This window comes from Syngnathus typhle, linkage group LG9 (assembly GCF_033458585.1).
Source record: "Syngnathus typhle isolate RoL2023-S1 ecotype Sweden linkage group LG9, RoL_Styp_1.0, whole genome shotgun sequence".
In the NCBI taxonomy this organism is placed as follows: domain Eukaryota; kingdom Metazoa; phylum Chordata; class Actinopteri; order Syngnathiformes; family Syngnathidae; genus Syngnathus; species Syngnathus typhle.
In genome coordinates, this window is record NC_083746.1 from 9,560,002 (window position 1) to 9,581,199 (window position 21,198).

The 21,198-nt window shown below is 42.1% G+C and overlaps 1 protein-coding gene across 6 annotated transcripts in view; it reads left to right on the forward strand.

The window, feature by feature from the left end:
• The window catches only part of zmp:0000001200 (dedicator of cytokinesis protein 9), a 40,203-nt gene extending 19,020 nt beyond the window's left edge, over positions 1 to 21,183 (forward strand). For 2 of the 6 annotated variants that reach the window (XM_061287245.1, XM_061287249.1), the window contains exons 3-53: positions 2,234 to 2,323; positions 3,925 to 4,007; positions 4,754 to 4,823; positions 5,995 to 6,090; positions 6,315 to 6,449; positions 7,335 to 7,509; positions 7,629 to 7,681; positions 8,085 to 8,159; positions 8,233 to 8,373; positions 8,556 to 8,768; positions 8,858 to 8,980; positions 9,040 to 9,122; positions 9,203 to 9,325; positions 9,450 to 9,529; positions 9,617 to 9,804; positions 9,878 to 9,943; positions 10,017 to 10,109; positions 10,181 to 10,304; positions 10,376 to 10,494; positions 10,570 to 10,656; positions 10,730 to 10,819; positions 10,898 to 11,013; positions 11,091 to 11,160; positions 11,410 to 11,535; positions 11,610 to 11,681; positions 12,034 to 12,180; positions 12,256 to 12,339; positions 12,424 to 12,535; positions 12,683 to 12,861; positions 12,954 to 13,070; positions 13,785 to 13,896; positions 14,002 to 14,135; positions 14,209 to 14,320; positions 14,383 to 14,449; positions 14,528 to 14,575; positions 15,122 to 15,258; positions 15,795 to 15,910; positions 15,984 to 16,121; positions 16,194 to 16,376; positions 16,458 to 16,571; positions 16,652 to 16,867; positions 16,944 to 17,001; positions 17,062 to 17,168; positions 17,234 to 17,356; positions 17,434 to 17,547; positions 18,495 to 18,641; positions 18,705 to 18,915; positions 19,160 to 19,350; positions 19,439 to 19,539; positions 19,613 to 19,751; positions 20,301 to 21,183. In XM_061287245.1, coding sequence (XP_061143229.1) covers positions 2,234 to 2,323; positions 3,925 to 4,007; positions 4,754 to 4,823; positions 5,995 to 6,090; positions 6,315 to 6,449; positions 7,335 to 7,509; positions 7,629 to 7,681; positions 8,085 to 8,159; positions 8,233 to 8,373; positions 8,556 to 8,768; positions 8,858 to 8,980; positions 9,040 to 9,122; positions 9,203 to 9,325; positions 9,450 to 9,529; positions 9,617 to 9,804; positions 9,878 to 9,943; positions 10,017 to 10,109; positions 10,181 to 10,304; positions 10,376 to 10,494; positions 10,570 to 10,656; positions 10,730 to 10,819; positions 10,898 to 11,013; positions 11,091 to 11,160; positions 11,410 to 11,535; positions 11,610 to 11,681; positions 12,034 to 12,180; positions 12,256 to 12,339; positions 12,424 to 12,535; positions 12,683 to 12,861; positions 12,954 to 13,070; positions 13,785 to 13,896; positions 14,002 to 14,135; positions 14,209 to 14,320; positions 14,383 to 14,449; positions 14,528 to 14,575; positions 15,122 to 15,258; positions 15,795 to 15,910; positions 15,984 to 16,121; positions 16,194 to 16,376; positions 16,458 to 16,571; positions 16,652 to 16,867; positions 16,944 to 17,001; positions 17,062 to 17,168; positions 17,234 to 17,356; positions 17,434 to 17,547; positions 18,495 to 18,641; positions 18,705 to 18,915; positions 19,160 to 19,350; positions 19,439 to 19,539; positions 19,613 to 19,751; positions 20,301 to 20,426 — 6,024 coding nt within the window. In that variant the 3' untranslated portion in view covers positions 20,427 to 21,183. The other 4 variants (XM_061287244.1, XM_061287248.1, XM_061287246.1 and 1 more) reach the window with 3 other exon arrangements.
• The last annotated feature ends 15 nt before the right edge of the window (positions 21,184 to 21,198 follow it).

Sequence of the window (21,198 nt, forward strand, 5' to 3'; positions counted from 1 at the left end):
GGCGGGGGGACATTTAATGGAAAACTGGTTCTGTGCTTTTACCTCAGGAAATTGGACTTTTTGAGCGTACCAAAGGTTCACAAAGGCTCAATGACCTTGCCAAGGACCTGATCAAATGCTTCAATGGTGGAGTATGATTTTTGTTTTCACAGCTGAGAAGAGAAGGACATCTTTTTGTCACTGACCATGACTTTCACTTTTTTCTTTGTAATTCTTTTTATAAAACTCTATTCAAAGTAGATTAATGACTGGGGGCGCAAACACATTTGTCAGATAATCACAATGCGAAGGAAAGGCTCGTTTAATTCCAAAGACTCGACTTTGGGAATCAGCTGACCTTTAAAGAGTGGCAGTTGACGTATTGTTTAGGAATCAGCACACTACACTAACTTCTTAAAAAATACAATGAAATGTAGCATTCTCGTTTATACTGCAGGCTCCTGTTACCATAGTAACGCTCACCTGTCTCTGGCATTCCCCACGTCAATCCATCTTTGCTTCAGTTGACTTGCTAAAGGTCTAAAGTGTACCAAAAAAACCAACTCATTATGGTTTAACATTAAGGTAACGGTCATAAATGCAAAGTTGTGTAGAGGTCACAAATCAAACCACACATTTTATCTTGATCGAGGTAACTCTTATCGCAAGTTAGCAGTACATTTATAATTGACATGATCATTACAGACACTTGAACGGGCTTAGCCGCTAAAAGTCCCAGTTGTGCAGCCATTACTTTATCTTTGAATGTTTCATGTTCTTGCCTGCTGTGAAGCGAGCATAGTAGCAGGACGCACAAATGGTACATTGTCGAGGTCTGACAGGTGATTCCGACTTCTGGTCGCTCACTGATTGAACATGACATCTGCTCATGCCTCTATAGACTCCTGTTAAAATTTTAGCTAAGCTTTCAGCAGGAAGAAAGAGCTCCTTTGTCAGTGAGTTATTATTATGAAAGGTCCAGTGTTTGTTCGTCCTTATCAGAGTTTGTGTCCGATATCTTCTGTATTCTATTATTATTATGACGCATCAAAAATCATATGTTGCTGCTGTTTTTCTCTAAGACAATGTTTATACTCCCTCCATCTGTTTTGTATTTCCAATTTGTTGGCATAGCGCACTTTCTCCCCACTCTCTCGATGAGTCCGTTGGTATTTGTCCAAAATATCAGTTTGAAGTCCATCCATCAAAAACAAAGCGTCATTTGGGCGTTACTACCTTTTTTCTTCTATCCTCCCCTGACTCATGAGACTCACGGCATTTCAAGTATATGAATCTTTTTATTAAGAATGTTTTGCCTTGGGGCAGAAGAAAGCAGACTTAATTAACCCTGGCTGTTTTTCCTTTTGTTTTACAACTGTGAAGTGTTTTTGCACAATTGTCTTTTTTTTTGGACTATAAATCACTCGGGAGTATAAATTGCACATAGTAAAAAAAAAAAAAAAAGCATGTGTTCATTTGTAGCTCAATGAAGTGCTACACTTGATATCAATTTCCTGAAATGTTTTTGTCCAACCTTATTGTTTTGTCATGTGTTACAAGTTAACTTGAAAACAATTGTGTTGGTTTTGTCAAAGGGAAATAATCTTGATTGATTATTTGATTTGATATTTGATATTTGATTGCTGTAGTACAAACTAGATATTGGCAAAGTCTTAGATAAAAGACGTCTAAATCGTGCGGTGACACAGAAAAACTGTCGAGTCTAGCAGCCCACTTGCATAAAAGCAGAACACTTGCACCCAGATTAACTTCTCTCATTTAAAGCTTGTATTTATATTCCCCCCCTGCGATCACGGGGATTTAGTGGGGTCGAATCACTTAGTTAGTTTTACAGTGATTTAATGACAGAAATAATTCTCCCGCAAGGATCCGAGGAAAATAATCATTGCTAGAAAATACAGATCTGTAAATTTCAGGTATGTTCTGTGTACATAGAAAATCTAATATTGGAGGATGCAAATGCCTTTTGGCCAGAGTGAGGTGAGCTTGTTAGCCGTGAGCAAAAAGGCTTTAAGGAGGCATTAAAGGTGCTGGGATGCTGATTACTAGGCGACCATCTGTACAACATAGGCAAGGAGCCAGATTCAGGGGTGTGTACTAAAATATGGAAAACCAGAGTTTACATTCGGTCATACTTGATTTTGTTTCACTTTTTTTTTTTGTTGAGTATGCTTTATCTTCTGTGTCACATTAATTTGCCTTTGTTGACCGATTCTCAATCTATGCGTTGCAGATTTTGACTTTGAGACGGCAAGGCCGAAGTCTCTACTCAACAGTGCCTGACAATGCAGAGAAAGGCGCTCAGAGTCTGTTTGTCCAAGAGGTACATATATGATTTTATTCACTATTTTATTGTAATGAGCAGAGTAAAATGTCAAACGACAGCACCGTACGGCTAATGAAACTAATAAGGCCCGACTAATTGTAGAAGTGAGCAATAAAACAGATAGATACACGGAAAAGCTGTTCCGCAAAGCTGGAACGTAGTCTTGAAATGTAATCACTTGCCAAAGAGTGACAGTAATGTGAGTCATTACCTAATTTGTTGCTTGAATTAACAGTAATGCATGTAGCACATCAGAGAACATCAGGAAGAGACGGTATACTTTACGTGAAATATAACCGCCGCCTGCTGAATGAATAACTGCGCTCATTACAAATCATTACACTGCTATTTTTGTTGGCTAATTGTTGTTTCTGCTTACACCAAGAAATAAATGATGATAATGAGACATGAATACCCAGACGTAAATCAAATGTCTGGTACTTCTCTGACTGTTGCGCTTTAAAGTTCTGCCAGGAAGTCTTGAACATGTCTCCATTTTAATTGGTAAGGGAGATGGGGAACATTTATGAATAATAAAGGACAGCAATAACATACATGTGAAGGCCTTCGCCTTCACACAATTGCGTTGGATAGAGTTCACCTTTGCACCAAAACAAAAGCTGGTGGCTATGCTATGCTAGGATCAGGTTTGTTGAGCTTGAAGTACCGTATTGGCCCGAATATAAGACGAGGTTTTTTTCATTGAGATAAAACTGAAAAAGAGACCTGTCTTCCATTCAGGGTCTAGAAAAAGGCTTTTTTTAAACTTGAGTCTTGAAAAAGAGGGGGTCGTCTTATAATCGAGGTCGTCTTATATTCGGGCCAATACGGTAATTCTTCCCACGGTTTAAAATTTCCATTTGACGACCTTGGTTGTTAACATTTTACCTCTTAATGTCATTTGAAGTATGAATGTACTTGTTTTTGGCCACTCTAATACCTTTTAGAAGAAATAAAATCCTTAAGCAAGTTTACTGAGAGTTCACCGTATTCCTCCAAAAACTATTAGGTAAAATCAGCTAAGCTTTCAGGTCAATGGTCACTGTTAAGGGAGTCTTGTGTAATGCCTCAAAGACACAAAATCTCCCAATCGGGTATTGTTTGACACGGTCAGGACAGCTGTAAAGATCAGATCAGAAACAAGTCTGTTTCTGTTTCCGACTGCTCCCTGGATTAGGTTGCACTCCATCTGATCTTGTAAAATAGCTATTGAATAAACATCAGTGAGCCGCTCCTATCTTTGACTTTGTCCGTGAACAGATGCCTTTTTCCAAGAAAGGGAGACAAAGCACTCCCACTCGGTTTGTGCAGGGGGTTGTCAGACAAAGCTTGATTGAAAACCAAAAAGAACATTCATTACTTTTCCTTATTTGTGACTCTTGCGCGTGCATTCTTTAACATACAGTTTATCGAAACAAAGCAAGAATTATGGAAGCTAAATGCTCACCATGTTTATTGCCGCGTCTCGTTCAAGAGTACGATTTGCAACTTTAACTTTTTTTTTCAAACCTATAATTACAGAATCCACACAGTGTGGTTAAAACAAATTCAACTGTATTATTAGTGGTTTATAATCAGCTTTCACTATGTCCTCTCAGTGCATTAAGACCTACAAGAGCGACTGGCACATTGTCAACTACAAGTATGAAGCTTATTCGGGAGACTTCCGCCAGCTTCCAAAGTAAGTCCGTACAAAAAGCCCCCATGGCAGTAAATAAATGTTCCTCAAGAGCTGCTTCTTCATACAGCTAATGTTACATTTTATAGTGTGGCACTATGGTGACCTGCTCAAGATGTTTTTTCTGTCCACATTGTTGTTGCATAATTTAAGGAAATAGCCCACGCAAACAATTCCCATTTCCCCCCAGCAAAGACACTTTTCAATTTAATGATACTCCGGATAATTTCGGGAACCACCCTCATTGTCGGGATATTATGTCATATGTCTGTCTTGCCCCGCCCGCCTCTTCCCTGAAGAAAATCCCATTCGCATTCATTTTGTTTTAATGCAATGTCGATGACCTTCGCACGTTCGCCGTTTGCCAAACGTTTTGACGCTGCGCAGACGGTCGGGAAGTTAAAACAATGCGCAGTGACGTGAGTTGCCTGTTAAAAAAATCACATTAAATTCTCATCAAGTGATTCTCTCTGGTACTAAACTTTTTTGTTTTTTAACTCTAGTGGGCAGAATACACCCTGGCATGTTTCCAACAATAGTCTTAGCTGGAAATGCATTCACCAGAGTGGCCTAACTGCTTTTAGGCAGCCGTATTGAATCCAAATCACTTAGGGAGTCATTAGCTCACCCCATAAAACAACAAATGGCCGCTACCACGTATTTAAAATCAGAATTATATTGTAGTTACACTGGCCACCTAGGTTTGTTTTGTTAAAAGTTGTCTTGCTGTGTGTTCTCACAATTTACAGCAAAGTTTCCAGGCCTGAAAAACTGGCAGTCCATGTTTTTGAAGTGGATGAGGACGTTGACAAAGATGAGGTCAGTTGTTGTCATTTACCAATATTTCCGAGAATAATGAAATAATCCATTCCTGTTTTGTTTTTTCCACCCCACTGAAGGAATTTCATGTCGATCATATGGCGCATGTACACTAACTGCTTTGTAATTACGACAAAATATAGTGCTTTGTTGCAAAATATAGCCCGGCATAATTGTGGTGGTGGTGTTGCAGCAGGACTTGACGTATTTTGGAATGCATTGTTTCAGTTTCTCAAAAGGACGGCATACAGCTGGAGAATCGTCTACACATGTTGTCAGATTTTTTTTTCTCCTCATAGTAGCACCATAGAAAATGAATGGGTGGATCTTACAAAAAGAAAACGTCCCAAATAAATAAACTTTTTTTGTTGTTGTTGACAGGCCATTTTTAAAAGCTAATACAGGTCAAAGGAAACAAACCCGTTGATATGTTTGCCTCTCGGGTGTTGTCTAGACACTGACGAGAACAATCAGACCGTGAAGTCTTCCAGATGGTTTGCTGATTTCTCCATTAAGACCATGAGAAATATTGTGGCAGCACTTAAAAATCAGGTTTTTTTTTTGCTTTGGCTCCGTCAGCCTGAGGAAAATAATAGTTATAAAAAAGAGGTGGTAATGTTGGACCAGAACTCCCGCCAACATCTTGAAAGGTCGTTCAAGCTTTGAAGTACCTGCAAGTGTCGGGAAAGGTTTCTCACTTCTAAAGTTACCAAAGCATGGATGATCTAAGCCAGGAGTTGCCGTGGAGATTGTCCTCCCCTTCCTCCACAACATTCCTTCCTTCCCCTGTTGCTTTACTGTAATCCTAAAGAGCTTCATCAATGATGTAAGGTTTGGAATGCCTTCTAGCAAAGGTCATGATTTCATATCGCCCCACCTTTGAAATGTGCAAATAACCTTCGATGAGATACTTCGCCATCTCCATCGCGCTGTTTATTTGGGCTAACACGCAGAGTTTGTTTAATGTTCTCCTGCTTGCTTATTTGAATGGAGTCAGAGCCGCACCAAGCTTGAGATCACAAGGTTTCTGCACAGGGAGGCAGTTCTTTGGCAGGTTGCTTTCCAAGCAGCCGTGATATAATGTTCTCATACTCGTATTGTTTAGCCTTCATTATTTTCGTTTGGGCTCTGCTGGTGATTCTGACTTGAGTGTACCTTTGTTGCTCTCCAGGATACGGCCTCACTTGGATCTCAGAAGGATGGGATCACCAAACATGGCTGGCTCTATAAAGGCAACATGAACAGCGCCATCAGTGTTACCATGAGGGTAAGGAGGAGATGGATGTTTTCAAGTATCACACAAAATTAACAGCAGGTCATGACTACAAGCTCAATTTATTTATTTATTTATTTATCTTTTTTAAAATTATTATTATTCATTTATTTGTATTTATTTTTGTTGTTTTTATTTTTGTATTTATTTTTTATAGCTACTGCACACTGTTTAAGCGACCCTGAAACACAGTTGACGTCTGTTCTTATCATTATTAGTCATTCAAGAGGAGATATTTCCATCTGACGCAGTTGGGAGACGGCTCTTACAATTTAAACTTCTACAAAGATGAGAAGATCTCCAAAGAGCCCAAAGGAACCATTTTCTTGGATTCCTGTATGGGCGTTGTTCAGGTAAGCACTTTGACCCTGAACCAAAAGCCCGAAGGCAGCACAGGATGTGAGCAACACCCCCAGGAGTATTCCAGTTTCCAGAAGTAAATGATTGTCACTAGTGAAGTGTATCCTCCAGTTTGCAGGAAATACCTTAAAACAAACAGACCAAAGTTCAAACCTTACGACATAAAGACCGACGTGCTGCCTCCGCACGTTTCTTTACTAATTTATGTGTTAACAGGCCAATACGTATTTATATTAAACCACATCACGGACATGTAGAGGACCTTTAAGTCGGTTTATGAAAGCCCCGCTCTTATTTCTACTAAACACTCCTCCACGTGTTTATTCAGATAATATCCAATTGCACTCCCCTCTGCTATCAACGCCTCAATGTTATCATAACATGTTAAAAACGCTCCAAAACATGACAATTCACTTGTATTTGGTGACGTGTACCCCGCCACCACCACCTCAGCCTTACAAAATGGAAAAACGTGTCTATTCTTAAACCGCCCTGCCCATATGAATTCTTTGACAGTGTACATCTGGGTGGCCTTTCTTTCCAAAAAAAAAAAAAAAGTGACTCAACACTTGTGCTCGTGTTAGTTGTCCAGTTCAGTCCGGGGTTGATTTAAAAACTGTTTCTGTTGATTTTTGTTGTTGCCTGGCAGTGATGATGACGTTAGCAATAAAGTGAAGCAAGATGCTGTTTGATAAGGTCATGATCTCTTCGAATCAAATGTTCTCTGGTGATTTGGCAATAATGTATGAAGTATTAAGGCCACATCTGGATTTGAAAAATGACATTAGAAAATGAAATGTTTAGAGAAGATGCAATATTTTGGTTTTTCTGCTATGATGTAAACTGATGATTTTATTTAATCTCACACCACGCTGCAGAATAACAAAGTCCGGAAGTTTGCTTTTGAGCTGAAGATGCAGGATAAAAGCACCTACCTGCTGGCTGCAGACAGTGAAGGTGAGATGGAGGACTGGATCAACACGCTCAACAAGATCTTGCACAGCAGTTTTGAGATCGCCATGCAGGACAAGCGCAATGGAGAAAGCCATGACGGTGAGAATGCTCCTCACATTTGTGTCTCACATGGGTAAACTATTTTTCGAGAAAAGTGGGTCAAAATATCTTCCACACATTTGACATTTGATTTCTTGTATTGCTTTGTTTTTCCCTAGATGATGATCTTGGAAAGTCTGACAGTTCCTCTGGCAGTATGGACAGTTTTCAGGTATTGTAGCGTACCTCATCGCAAAAATATGCTCAATTTAATTAAATTGTATTAAATTTCGCTTCATCTATGGTCATGTGCTTTTACTATTATGTAAAACTCATTACCACCTTCCAAAAACATGTTTGTGCTAGTGTGAGGCAAAGAATGCTTTTAATAGGATTAATTTCTGAACGGTAGTTGGTGGGAGCTCAGCTGGAAAACAGCTTTACAGTTCTAATTTTTTGCTGAGCTATAATGGTCCGCACCACCTGAGTGAAACTTTAATATATAATTTCCAGATGTGGCCAAAAATGTTTTAACCACCTGACGGAAAATCTCAGCAGTGAGGGGTGCGACTGTCGTCTCAAAATCTACACTTTGTCCTTTTAAATCAATCTTGTTCTTTTCTTTTTATTTTCAGAGTGCAAGAGATATAGAGTCAAGGATGAGGAACGAGATGAGATTGAAGCTGTTCACCCTTGACCCCGACACACAGGTGATTCACCAAATACATTCTATCCTCCAACATTGTTTGTTCATCGGCCTTCTCTTTGCTCTACTCTCTTTAGAAACTCGATTTGTCAGGAATAGAACCAGATGTGAAGCAGTTTGAAGAGAAATTTGGCAAGCGCATGCTCATTAACTGCAACGACCTCTCATTTAATCTGCAAAGCTGCGTGGCCGAGAACGAGGAAGGACCCACGACAAATGTGAGTTTCCGTTTTCAGGAGACCATAAATCCCAGAAATATAATTATCATCAAAACGGATGGTTGATCTTTGCTTACTGTTATGATACTGAGACTATTGCCATAGCAACCAGACGACGGGCTTCGCAGTTTAGACTGTCTCCTTCCGGCCTTCAAGAGCTTTTTTTTTTTCTCGATCTTTAGGTGGAGCCTTTCTACGTGACACTGTCACTGTTTGACATCCAAAATGGAAGAAAGATTTCATCTGACTTCCACGTGGACCTCAACCATCCATCTGTCAGGGGGATGATGCCCAATTATGAGACTCAGTATATAAATGGGGGAGGTGACATCATCCCTGAAGGCCCACGATTGGTTCACGGAGTGCCAGAAACAGTCATGTGCTATCCCCGGCAGGTAAAAAAAAAAAAAAAAAAGGTTTCCAACTGTCTTGTTGTTATTGAAGTTGACACCTTTCCACTTTAATAATTCATATCTCCTGGCAGGGAGTTTTTTCAATAACATGCCCCCACCCTGATATCTTCCTGGTGGCTCGCATCGAGAAGGTGCTGCAGGGAGGAATCAATCACTGCGCCGAGCCTTACATGAAGAGTTCTGACTCCACCAAGGTACGGACCATTATGGACCTGATTCGATTTTCCTTGACTTTGCTCATGTACTTCCACAGGTGGCTCAGAAAGTTCTGAAAAATGCCAAGTTGGCATGTCATCGCTTAGGACAGTACAGAATGCCTTTTGCTTGGTCAGCCAGGTACAAATTTTTGAGAGTCACATTTTTATTTTTATTATCGTCATCTGTCAGCGCTAACTTGAATTTGTTTTTCGCGGCAGGCCACTGTTCAAAGACGCTTCTGGGACGCTTGACAAAAGTGCTCGCTTCTCGCCTTTGTACAGACAAGACAACAACAAGCTGTCCAATGACGACATGCTCAAATTGCTGGCTGACTTCAGAAAGTTTGTATTAAAATAATTGTAGTTTTCCAACATCTGTTGGAATGCTTTGACATCAAAACAAAACGCGGGTGTTCGTGTCATTCAACCCTTAGCAGATGTAGAATATATATTTTTCCCATTTCAGGCCAGAGAAAATGGCCAAGCTGCCTGTAATCCTTGGAAATCTTGACGTGACCATCGACAACGTAGCCCCGGACTTGACCAGTAAGCGCTCGAATGTCTCCTTTCGATTAAATCGGACGTGTCTCGTGTTACCGTAATACCCAGCGAGCGTTTATACCCTTGTCCCAGATTGCGTTACCTCATCCTACATTCCCGTGAAGCAGTTTGATCTGAGCGAGAAGAGTCCAGTCTTCTTTGAGGTGGAGGAGTTTGTGCCATACATCGCCAAATGCTCCCAACCTTTCACCATCTACAACAATCACCTCTACGTCTACCCCAAATTCTTAAAGTACGACGGCCAGAAGTCTTTTGCAAAGGTATCAGCTTGTTGAACGCCGACATGTTTTTCTTTTTGGAGTACACCTCGTGACTTGTTGTGTCTGACCAAAGGCTCGGAACTTGGCCGTCTGCATTGAGTTTATGGACTCAGATGATGAAGACGCTTTACCAATTAAGGTATTCTGATTAATTAAAATAATAATCCCACACATCGGAAACTTTACGCCAAATTTTTGCCATCATTTCACAGTGCATCTACGGGCGGCCTGGAGGACCTCTGTTTCGTAAAAGTGCCTTTGCTGCGGTATTGCATCATCAGCAGAATCCCGAGTTCTACGATGAGGTTATTAGTACAAGAAACACTATGTCCCTCCAGTCCATGCCGGAATATTGATGTCTTGATATCTCGCCCAGTTTAAGATTGAACTTCCAACCCAGCTTCACGAGAAACATCATCTCCTCTTCACTCTCTATCACGTCAGCTGTGAAAGCAACAGCAAGGCTAGCACGAAAAAGAGAGAGCAGGTTGAGACGCAAGGTAGCTAAATCGCGTAATATCTTCAAAGTTACTGGGGAAATGAACACATTCTTTATTTTCCGAATCCTTAGTGGGTTACGCCTGGCTTCCTCTGCTGAAAGACGGCCGTGTGATCATGAACGATTGTCACATCCCCGTGGCAGCCAACCTGCCCGCTGGATATCTCAGCTGCCAGGGAGGTGCCAGCAAGGTAATGGAGCCAGGTTTTTAGTTTTGACACAAAAAAATTACAAGGCTCCAATTACTCTGTACTGTTTATTTTTAGCATTCAGGCCCCGAAGTCAAATGGGTTGATGGAGCCAAGCCTTTATTTAAGGTGTCGACTCACCTCGTGTCCACCATTTACACTCAGGTTAGTGTTGTTCGACTGTTTTGAAATGACGACTCATGCCGTCACCTGTCAGTGAACCATCTTTGTGTTTCAGGATCAACATTTGCACAATTTCTTTCATCACTGTCAGAGTGTTGCATCATCACCCCAAGCACCGGGATGTGAACTGGTCAAATACCTGAAGGTTAATATACACATGGGAAAACTTCAGCGGTACGAGTGTAAACATGACGGACTTACTTCTTGGCTACTCTTTCATCAGAGTCTGCACGCCATGGAAAGTCACGTGATGATCAAGTTCTTGCCTACCACTCTGAATCAACTGTTTCGGGTGCTGACCAGCGCCAGCCAAGAAGACGTAGCGGTCAACGTCACCAGGCGAGTATCTCCGGCTTACCCCTCGTGCACTGAAGATTCATTCGGTCCGAACCTCCCTTTTCTTGTTGGTCTTGTAGAGTCATGATCCACATTGTGGCCCAGTGTCATGAGGAGGGATTGGAGCATTACCTGAGGTCATATGTGAAGGTGAAAAAATATTGTTACTTTATTTTTTCTCACAGCGTGAAGGATATCTATTTCTCGATAGCTAGCTAGCTAAATAGGGCAGGTTAGCTGTAATCCATCGCCATCTAGCTAGCTATCATCCATCTTCAGGTAGCAGCTATCTAGCTAGCCATCTGTTCTAAAAAATTTTTATCTATCTTACCACCCATCCATCATCCATCCTTTATTGATTATCACAGCTTCCTCGCCATTATTATTGTGTTTTTCCAGTTTGTTTTCAAGACTGAGCCATACACAGTGTCCACCAGCCGAAGCGTCCACGAAGAGCTGGCTAAAGCCATGACCGCCATCTTGAAGCCTTCTACCGACTTCCTCACATGTAACAAGCTGCTCAAGGTGATCTATTGGTGCTTTTTAGCGGATTAGTGTGTATAATTATGTGATGATTTTACTTCTTTTCTTCCCCACAGTATTCCTGGTATTTCTTTGAAGCCTTAGTCAAGTCCATGGCTCAGTATTTGGTTGAGAGCTGTAAAGTGAAGGTAAATTTACCCACAAGGTTGGGATGCAAGTTGACTCAGAGGTCTGCTTCATGACACCTCATCTCCTTGGCTCTCAGTTTAGCGACATGTCTGGTCTTGTGGATAGCCACAGCACCACAAAGTAACAACAAGTCTCTTCAACACTTATTCAGTGTACAGTTTCATTTGCCGCCATTTGTTCATACCCCATAAAGTAACCACATACATGTTTTTCCCCCCACATTTATAATCATAAGGCTTTCGTGATTTATTACCACATACTCATAATATTTAATCCAATGAGTCAATTCTTGGACAAACGTATTCAGACCCCCGAAGTCTCACTGACTAACAACCCGGTTGTGCCCATCAGCTGTCTCGGAATCAGAGATTCTCAGCATCCTTTCATCACACCGTCGAGACTGTGGTCAACATGATGATGCCTCACATCACTCAAAAATACAAAGACAATCTAGATGCTGCCAGGAATGCCAACCATAGCCTGGCTGTCTTCATCAAGGTTTGTTCATCTAACATTTTAACTTCCACATTTGATGTCACAATTTGTAACTCATGACAAAATCACCCGCTTCAGCGCTGTTTCAACCTGATGGACCGAGGTTTCGTGTTTAAACAAATCAACAACTACATCAATTGCTTTATGCCTGGAGATCCCAAGGTATGTAGTTTTATTATAAATGTGAATTATTTACAATATCAATTGCGGTTTTGATGGATGGATGATTTGTTGTTCCCAACGCAGACGCTGTTTGAGTTCAAGTTTGAGTTCCTCCGTGTTGTGTGCAACCACGAGCACTATGTTCCTTTGAACCTGCCCATGCCTTTCGGAAAAGGGAGGATACTGAGATTTCAAGGTAGGCGAGTTGTCATCAATGCTGAAATTAGACTTGGTGACTACGTGTCATGACTGTTGGTCCTTTATGACTTTCAGTCCTTGATTATGCTATTGATAGAATGATAGAGTGGAGATCATCTCCTCTGCCTGCACTTCCTCCCCTCAGACCTCCAACTGGATTACTCGCTGACAGATGACTTTTGCAAGAACCACTTCCTGGTTGGACTGCTTCTACGAGAGGTCAACGCAGCCCTGCAGGAGTTCAGGGAGATTCGACAGACAGCCATTCAAGTCCTAAAGAACCTGATGATGAAGCACACGTTTGATGACCGCTACACTTCCAAAGTAAGTGGCGCCGCGTTTCCTCAGGGTTCTCATTCACCTCTGTGTCGGATTGTTGTTGGAGACTGCTGCTGAGTGATTCATGTGTTTGCCAGAGTCAGCAGGCGAGGTTGGCGACCCTCTACTTGCCTCTGTTTGGTTTGCTGCAAGAGAATGTCAACAGGCTGAATGTGAAGGAAGTGACCCCCTTCACCGTCAACCACTGCAATAGCGTAAGGGCGGCACCCAGCGGCGACATTTGAACTTGCATGTAACTCGCTACAAAATCGTTTCACAAAACTTTCAACTGTAATTTGTGGAAAAATTAAAATATCACAAATTTCAATACATACATTCAAATAAATAAATAAATAAATAAATGGCTCTGATTAACCAATTACCGTATTTTCCGGCCTATAAGGCGCACCGGACTATAAGGCGCACCTTCAATGAATGGCCCATTTTAAAACGTTATCCTTATATAAGGCGCACCGGACTATAAGGCGCACCATTAATGCATCATGTCAGATTTTTAATCCAAATCATTCTCCATTTTATCTTTTTTATTTCAACTTCAGACGGAACAAATTACTTTATAATCATAAAATAATGATCCATAGTCTTTTTGAGTCATGATTCATAGTCTTCAGCGGGCCACTTATGATTGATTTCATGACACAATACTTCGGGCCAGTTTGAATTTAGGAATTTGGTCCATATATAAGGCGCACCGGACTATAAGGCGCACTGTTGGTTTTTGAGAAAATTTTAGGTTTTTAGGTGCGCCTTATAAGGCGGAAAATACGGTAGTTAAACACAGAGGACAAAAGGGCAAGCAGCCCTTTACACTCACATTCATATGCATGCTATCGGTTATATTTGCCTTGTAAAATGATTCTGCTGTTAACTCCGGTGTGCAAATATTAAAATCATCTTGTTTTTATCAGAATGGAAGAGAAGATTCTCTCCTCACCAACACTTTGATGACACCGCCCAGATCCAGCACTTTTTTGGACACCAGCTTGCACAAAGATGTTTTTGGAGCTATCTCCGGAACTGGTGAGTTCAGAAATGCTGATGGCGCAAATGTCGGGAAACATAATAGTTATCTCCCTAAAGAAAATAAAAGCATCTACGAATAATAAATCCTCCTGTTCTTTGTAGCCTCCCCTCACGCATCCTCGACACCCAATGTTAACTCTGTGCGCCACGCAGATTCCCGAGGCTCCCTCATCAGCACCGACTCTGGAAACAGTCTACCGGAGAGGAACACAGAAAAGGGCAACTCTTTAGACAAGGTATATGTCACAAACTCACAATGTCAATAAAGTTTTCAGATATGTTCAAATTGACTAAAATCATTTGTCACAGAGTCAGCCGGCCTCGTCAATGGGCAGCCTGCTCCGATGCGATAAACTCGAGCAGGCAGAGATCAAGAGCTTCCTCATGTGCTTCCTACATCTGCTCAAAAGCATGTCCGAGGGTAAGATGTTTTTGCCCATTCCAATAAAAACTAAATCGAGCTAACTGGCTGTAACCCTCCAGACGCTTTGTTTACGTACTGGAACAAAGCGACATCTGCTGAGCTGATGGACTTCTTCACGCTGGTCGAGTAAGACAACATCAACTTTTCACCTGAGGGAAAATGTTTCTTTTATTTCCATAGACTCATTTTTTTTCCCCCCATTAGAGTGTGTCTCCATCAATTCAGATACATGGGAAAGAGGTACATTGCAAGGTAATGTTGATGTTGTGATGTGGAAATGAAACACATCCAATTTGTTAGTTTTAACTTGTCGTCAAATAAATCACTTTTCTTGCCTTATTGTCCTGTAAACAGCGAATGATATAAAATATTTTCAACTAACAGCTCAGACTTCAACTAGGATCTTTAGATGTTTGCTGCCTTTTTGTCCCTCTAATTCCCGCTGCTGTTTTTCTACTCACATTAATGCTGGCAAGTTTAATTAAAACCTGGCTCCTGCCCTCTCCTGCTTGGGTAAGACAATTGTGTGGAATAGACAACTGCATGACTTTTTTTTTTTTTGTGCGGTTGCAATCATGACAACTTGCATGGCTTGCACTGTTAGATAAAATTATTAGCTATTGCATGATGTCACTATTGAAGTGCAACAACACGGCAATGGAGTTCCAAAAACTTAGACTATACTCAGACTATACAGCTACTGACTTTCCGAGTGCTTTTCCATAAGTCATCCTAACCTGCTCCACTAACTCTGGTCCGCTTGTAGAGTCATCAATCTCTGTCCTGTTTCCTCACCAGGAACCAGGACGGGGCAGGACACGTAGCGCATGAGAGGAAGTCTCAGACTCTGCCTGTGTCCCGTAACAGGGCGGGAATGATGCATGCCCGCTTACAACAGCTCAGCAGCCTGGATAACTCATATACTTTTAACCACAGTAAGTTCACCATACATGTCAACATGCATCTTAAAGCTACAAACAAAAAAAGCCCCGCCTTCTCATCCTATCATCATCATCTAATTCAAAACCCAATCCGCTGTCAAGAATGACTTTTGGAAGGCTGAGTTAGCTTTTTCTGCCTTTAAAACATTGTGACAAGTTTCTTACCAAAGTTTCTTTGTGCTTTCAGTGTAAAAAAGATTTCAAGTATTCTTGGAATATCTGTAGAGCATGGTAAGAATGTATCAGGGTGGCAGGCAGTTTTCAAACATTCACGACCTCTGTTGGGGGGCTCGGCATCACGTTTTTCCTCCCACTCACACTCGTCGCTCGCATTTTATGACTACATTGGTTGGATTTCAGCATTTCACTGACTTCAACCTCACCTTTCCCATTTGCATTTGCTTGACATTCAAGTTTGATGTATACTATTATTTCAATTCACACAAAAGTATTATTTTTGCCCTCGCTAAGTAACGTTATTTACTCTGAATATGAAATGTGAACATACTACAGCCGTCTGCTCTTTTTAGCTTACAGTCACATGGATGCCGACACGTTGAACCATTCTCTGCTGGATGCCAATATCGCCACTGAAGTGTGCCTCACCGTCCTGGACACCCTCAGTATCTTTATCATGGGTTTCAAGGTAAAAAAAAAAACTATGACAGCACAACTTTTTAAAGTGCATTGTGTCACTTTCCACTTACTTTCAATTTTAGACCCAATTGTGCGCTGACCACGGCCACAGCCCGTTGATGAAGAAAGTTTTTGAAGTCCACCTGTGTTTTCTGCGAATTAATCAGTCAGAAACTGCCCTCAAACAGGTCTTCACCTCATTGCGGACTTTCATCTACAAGGTGGGGATGAAGATTTTTATCATCATCCGATTTTAATGCATTGCAGCTCACTCGCCGCTTCTGTTTTTGCAGTTTCCCAGCACGTTTTTTGAGGGCCGCGCTGACATGTGCGCCGCATTCTGCTACGAGATCTTAAAGTGTTGTAACTCCAAATTGAGCTCCATTCGCAGCGATGCCGCCCATCTGCTCTACTTTCTCATGAAGAGCAATTTTGACTACACGGGGCGCAAGTCTTTTGTCAGGACACATTTGCAGGTAGGCTTGATTGACTTGCGGTGTTTCCAAACCTTTATTGAGTAAAGACAGAAAAGGAAAAGTGTGTTTGTTTTTTTTTAGGTGGTGATTGCTGTCAGTCAGTTGATAGCCGACGTCATCGGGATTGGAAGTACTCGCTTCCAGCACTCCTTGTCTATAATCAACAATTGTGCCAATAGTGACAGAACAATCAAGGTCCGCGTTTTCTTTCTTATGTTTGAGTTATTGGGTAAGAATGTACCGGTAATTTAAAACAAAAAAGTTTTCCTCAACAGAACACAGCTTTCCCATCCGATGTGAAGGACCTGACCAAGCGAATCCGAACAGTGTTGATGGCCACAGCTCAGATGAAGGAGCACGAGAGAGACCCCGAAATGCTGGTGGACCTCCAATACAGCCTGGCCAAGTCTTACACCAGCACACCAGAGCTCAGGAAAACCTGGCTGGACAGCATGGCGCGGATTCACGTCAAGAATGGAGATTTGTCTGAGGTCCGTGGAAAAAAAAATATTAATAAAATCGAGGGTGAAGTGAAGTCCCTGATTTTATTGTCGTCATTTCTTCCAGGCGGCCATGTGCTACGTTCATGTGGCAGCGCTGGTGGCAGAATACCTGCGGAGAAAAGGTACCCTGCATTCAGAAGTTCTCCTTTCACACCGATGTAAACATTGCACCTTTTCCGCAGGCATGTTCAAACAAGGCTGCTCGGCGTTCGAAGTCGTGACGCCGAACGTCGACGAAGAAGCGGCCATGATGGAGGACGTCGGCATGCAGGACGTCCACTTTAACGAAGTAGGTTTTACTTGTGTACATTTTCATCCACTATATTCATCCTAAAAAATGAATATTTCTCTCAGGACGTCCTTATGGAGCTTTTGGAGGAGTGCGCCGACGGCCTGTGGAAAGCCGAACGCTACGAGCTCATCTCGGACATCTACAAATTGATTATCCCCATTTATGAGAAGCGGAGAGACTTTGAGGTACACGTCCTTCTAGGACGACGGTCGCGTGGACTGCTAACCGTTTGTCACGATCACATTTTTGATTCTCTGCGCAGAAACTGGCCCACCTGTACGACACATTGCATCGAGCGTACAGTAAAGTCACAGAGGTGATGCACACGGGCAAGAGGTTGTTGGGGACCTACTTCCGAGTAGCCTTCTTTGGCCAGGTCAGTTAAACATACTTTTTGTCCCCTCCCTCTATTTTTATTTTTCAATTTGAATGTTCTGATGCAACATAATGTAGTTTTAAAACTTTCTAACACTTTTTTTTTTTTTTGCCCTCTTTTAAGGCAGCGGTAAGTTGCACCTCGCTGCTGGTGTCTCTGAGCTGCCCATATGTGGTGGGGCGGGTGCTTTTCTCCATCGTACCGTTTCCTACCTCAGTTGACTGTTACATTCCTCATGACAGCTTCTGCATTTGTTGCATGGCAACTTTTACATGCATATCATTTGTGAAATAGATTCATGGCCTCTGGGTGTGTTTATTTTCCACCTGTCACGGGAAGTGTAATGATACTGTCTCCTCTCCACACCGCTGTAGCATTACCAGTTTAGCGATTCAGAAGCTGAGGTAAATGAGTGTGATAGTCAACGTTGTAGGACGGCAGTGTGCTTTGTGTTCCTCGCCTTGCTTCTTACGTACAGTCGATTCCGTAACGCTTCAATGTCATCTTGATTTCCTCCGAAAATATTGAAATCACCGCTTAAGTGGGTCAAAGCTTATCAAGTAGTGATGGCAAGCTGAAGTTTCAAATTTGCTTCATGAACCAGTTGTTGTATTTTTTGGCTCCTCTAGATGGCACTGTTGGTTTAAGTCAAAAATACAGCAATTGGTCTATAGATCAAATTTGAAGCTTCATTTCCCATCACTACCAAGATCACGCTTTGCTCCTCCTGTGCCTTTTGGGTTGCCTGTTTTAAAGGATTCATTGTCGCTGTCAGTCACTGGCTATGACTCATTTGAATCTGATTCAAAGTGGTGTACCTAATGTTGTGGCCAGTGATTGTTTTGCTTTGGTGTACTTGGACATTAGGAAGCGGGTCGACGGATGGTTTAATTGTTTTTTGTGGACTTATTTTTCATGTGTCCGGTATGTCCTCTGTCTCTCCTTAGGGCTTCTTTGAGGATGAAGACGGCAAGGAATATATCTATAAAGAACCCAAATTCACACCATTGTCTGAGATATCCCAGAGGCTCCTCAAATTGTATTCCGACAAGTTTGGTCAAGAGAACGTGAAGATGATTCAGGACTCTGGAAAGGTATGAGGAGTACTTGCCATACTTACGCGATGGAAAAAAATAACATAAAACTCTCCTTTGCAGATCAACCCCAAAGACTTGGATTCCAAGTATGCTTACATACAAGTGACGCATGTGACGCCTGATTTGGAGGACAAAGAACTGGCAGACAGGAAGACGGATTTTGAAAGAAGCCACAACATCCGCCGCTTTGTGTTCGAGATGCCTTTCACCGTGTCGGGCAAAAAGCAAGGCGGGGTGGAGGAGCAGTGCAAACGCAGGACTATTCTAACCAGTAGGTGACCCTCCACTTTGGTTCCACATGTTCTTACTTTTAGCTCCCTTCCTTACAGTAAGACTTGTCACATGTCGACACGTGCGTCAAAGATCTAGATTAGATTCCGAACATGTCAGCTTGTTTCCCCAAGGACTTTTCTTAAGCCGCAATCACGCTTGTATATTGCTTTATGGCGCAATGAATCCAAAAGTTCAAACAAAGATTCTTACATTTACTGTCTGCTTTTTTTAACACCCCATAGCCACGCACCGTTTTCCCTACGTGAAGAAACGTATCCCCGTGATGTACCAGCAACACAAAGACCTCAGCCCCATCGAGGTGGCCATCGATGAGATGAACAAGAAGGTCGCTGAGCTGAATCAATTGTGCTCCGCCAATGAGGTGGACATGATTCGGTTGCAGCTCAAACTGCAGGGAAGCATCAGCGTCCAGGTTAGGACATCAAGTGCTCAGGAGGCAAATAAACAGATAAATGTGGAGAAGTCACCTCCATCACATTTTAAATCTCATCCCTGTGCAGGTGAATGCCGGTCCGCTAGCGTACGCTCGAGCTTTTCTGGACGACGCCTGTGCCAAGAAGTATCCCGATAACAAGGTCAAACAGCTGAAAGAAGTCTTCAGGTAAGATTTCTCCCGACAGATGTTGGCTTAGATCTTCGTCACGCTCCTTCAACGCTGTCGCCCCGGCACGCAGGCATTTCGTCGAAGCGTGCGGCCACGGCTTGGGCATCAACGAGCGTCTCATCAAAGAGGACCAGCAGGAGTATCACGACGAGATGAAGGCCAACTACAGAGACCTAGCCAGGGAGCTGTCCATCATCATGCACGAGCAAGTGAGTTTTCCAAAACGCAACCAAATAAGATGGAAGGTAACGCGACATGCACATCGATAATGTAAATGTTTTGTTTTCTCTTGGTGCTGACATGAGCAGATTGGATGGTAATGATGATGCGAAGTGTCGATGATTGGTCCAGCCAGATGAATGCAAAAGCATATATGCATTAGAATTCTTGAAAATTATAACACCACACACCACTCTTAGAGATGATTGCAAAGTCATCTCTACACACGCACACACGCACACACGCTTATCTTAACATGGCTATAATAAATAAGCCACCCACTTTTTATTGTGAATGTGACATTTGGCTTGATCAATATGATTTTTATTGAGTGTGTGTGCATGCCCGTGTGTTTCTCCATACTTTCCATCTGTGTGTGCATTCAGTATCTGTTAGATCTGCTCACTCATATGTCCCCTATACACTCCAACCTTTAAGATTGAATACCATCCGCACTGTATAGAAATGACATTTTTTTTGTCAGCATATTTACGATGGCATCTCTTTTAAGTGTATTGATTTTGCCTTGGCGTCTGCAGATCAGCACAGTGGAAGACGGCATCAAAAGCCCTCTTCCCGATTCGCTTCACATCTTCAACGCCATCAGCGGCACGCCCACGGGGGCTACCATCCAGGGCATCCCCAGCTCTTCTTCGGTGGTGTGAAGAGCCAGAAAGGTGCGGCAACGAGGGACAACACAGATTGGACAGTCGTTGCCGCTCACTTAACAGGTCTTGACTAGAAACCTTGAGCGGGGGCGGGCTCAAAATGGCATGATGTCATTTAGTTTCTGTTAGCGGATGCTATCATGCATGTCCTCACATGATATTGTCGGTTTTCTTTTTGATAATCAGTCACACTGTGTTTTTATGTACAGTACACTTTTATAATTCCCCCTTTTGATGTATACACGAGCAGTATATGCAGCTTCCGTGCATCAATCACCCTTGTACATGTTATCTTTCTACAATTTTAACCTCCTGTATGTTAGCCAATATGAAATTGCCTCACTGTCTTGGGAGGGTTTTAGATTATTTAACGCCATTGCATCTTAAAGAAAAAAAGAAGGGGAGACTCGAGGTGTTTATTTGTGTGTGTATATATGGAAAGGAAAAAGGAGCGTGTGCAATATTTGCAAAAGATTTTGCTGTGTGGATCTCAAACACTGTACAGAGGTTTTTCACCTTCATGCCAAAACGAGGAGGGGTGGAACCTGACACTGCGCCTACAAGGGGGCGGGGGGGTCGTTTGAAGCTTTTACCATTTTAGTGTTCATCCAATTGAAATTGTCTTTTTATATTTGGGCAGCAGTGAGTTTTTTTTTTTATTTGTATTTAACACAAATCACAGTTCTGCTGTTAGCTGATGTTCCCTCTCCCCCCCGCTGCTTTTCTTGAAATAAATACACTAATTTCTCTGAAACTTGTTTTCGCTTTG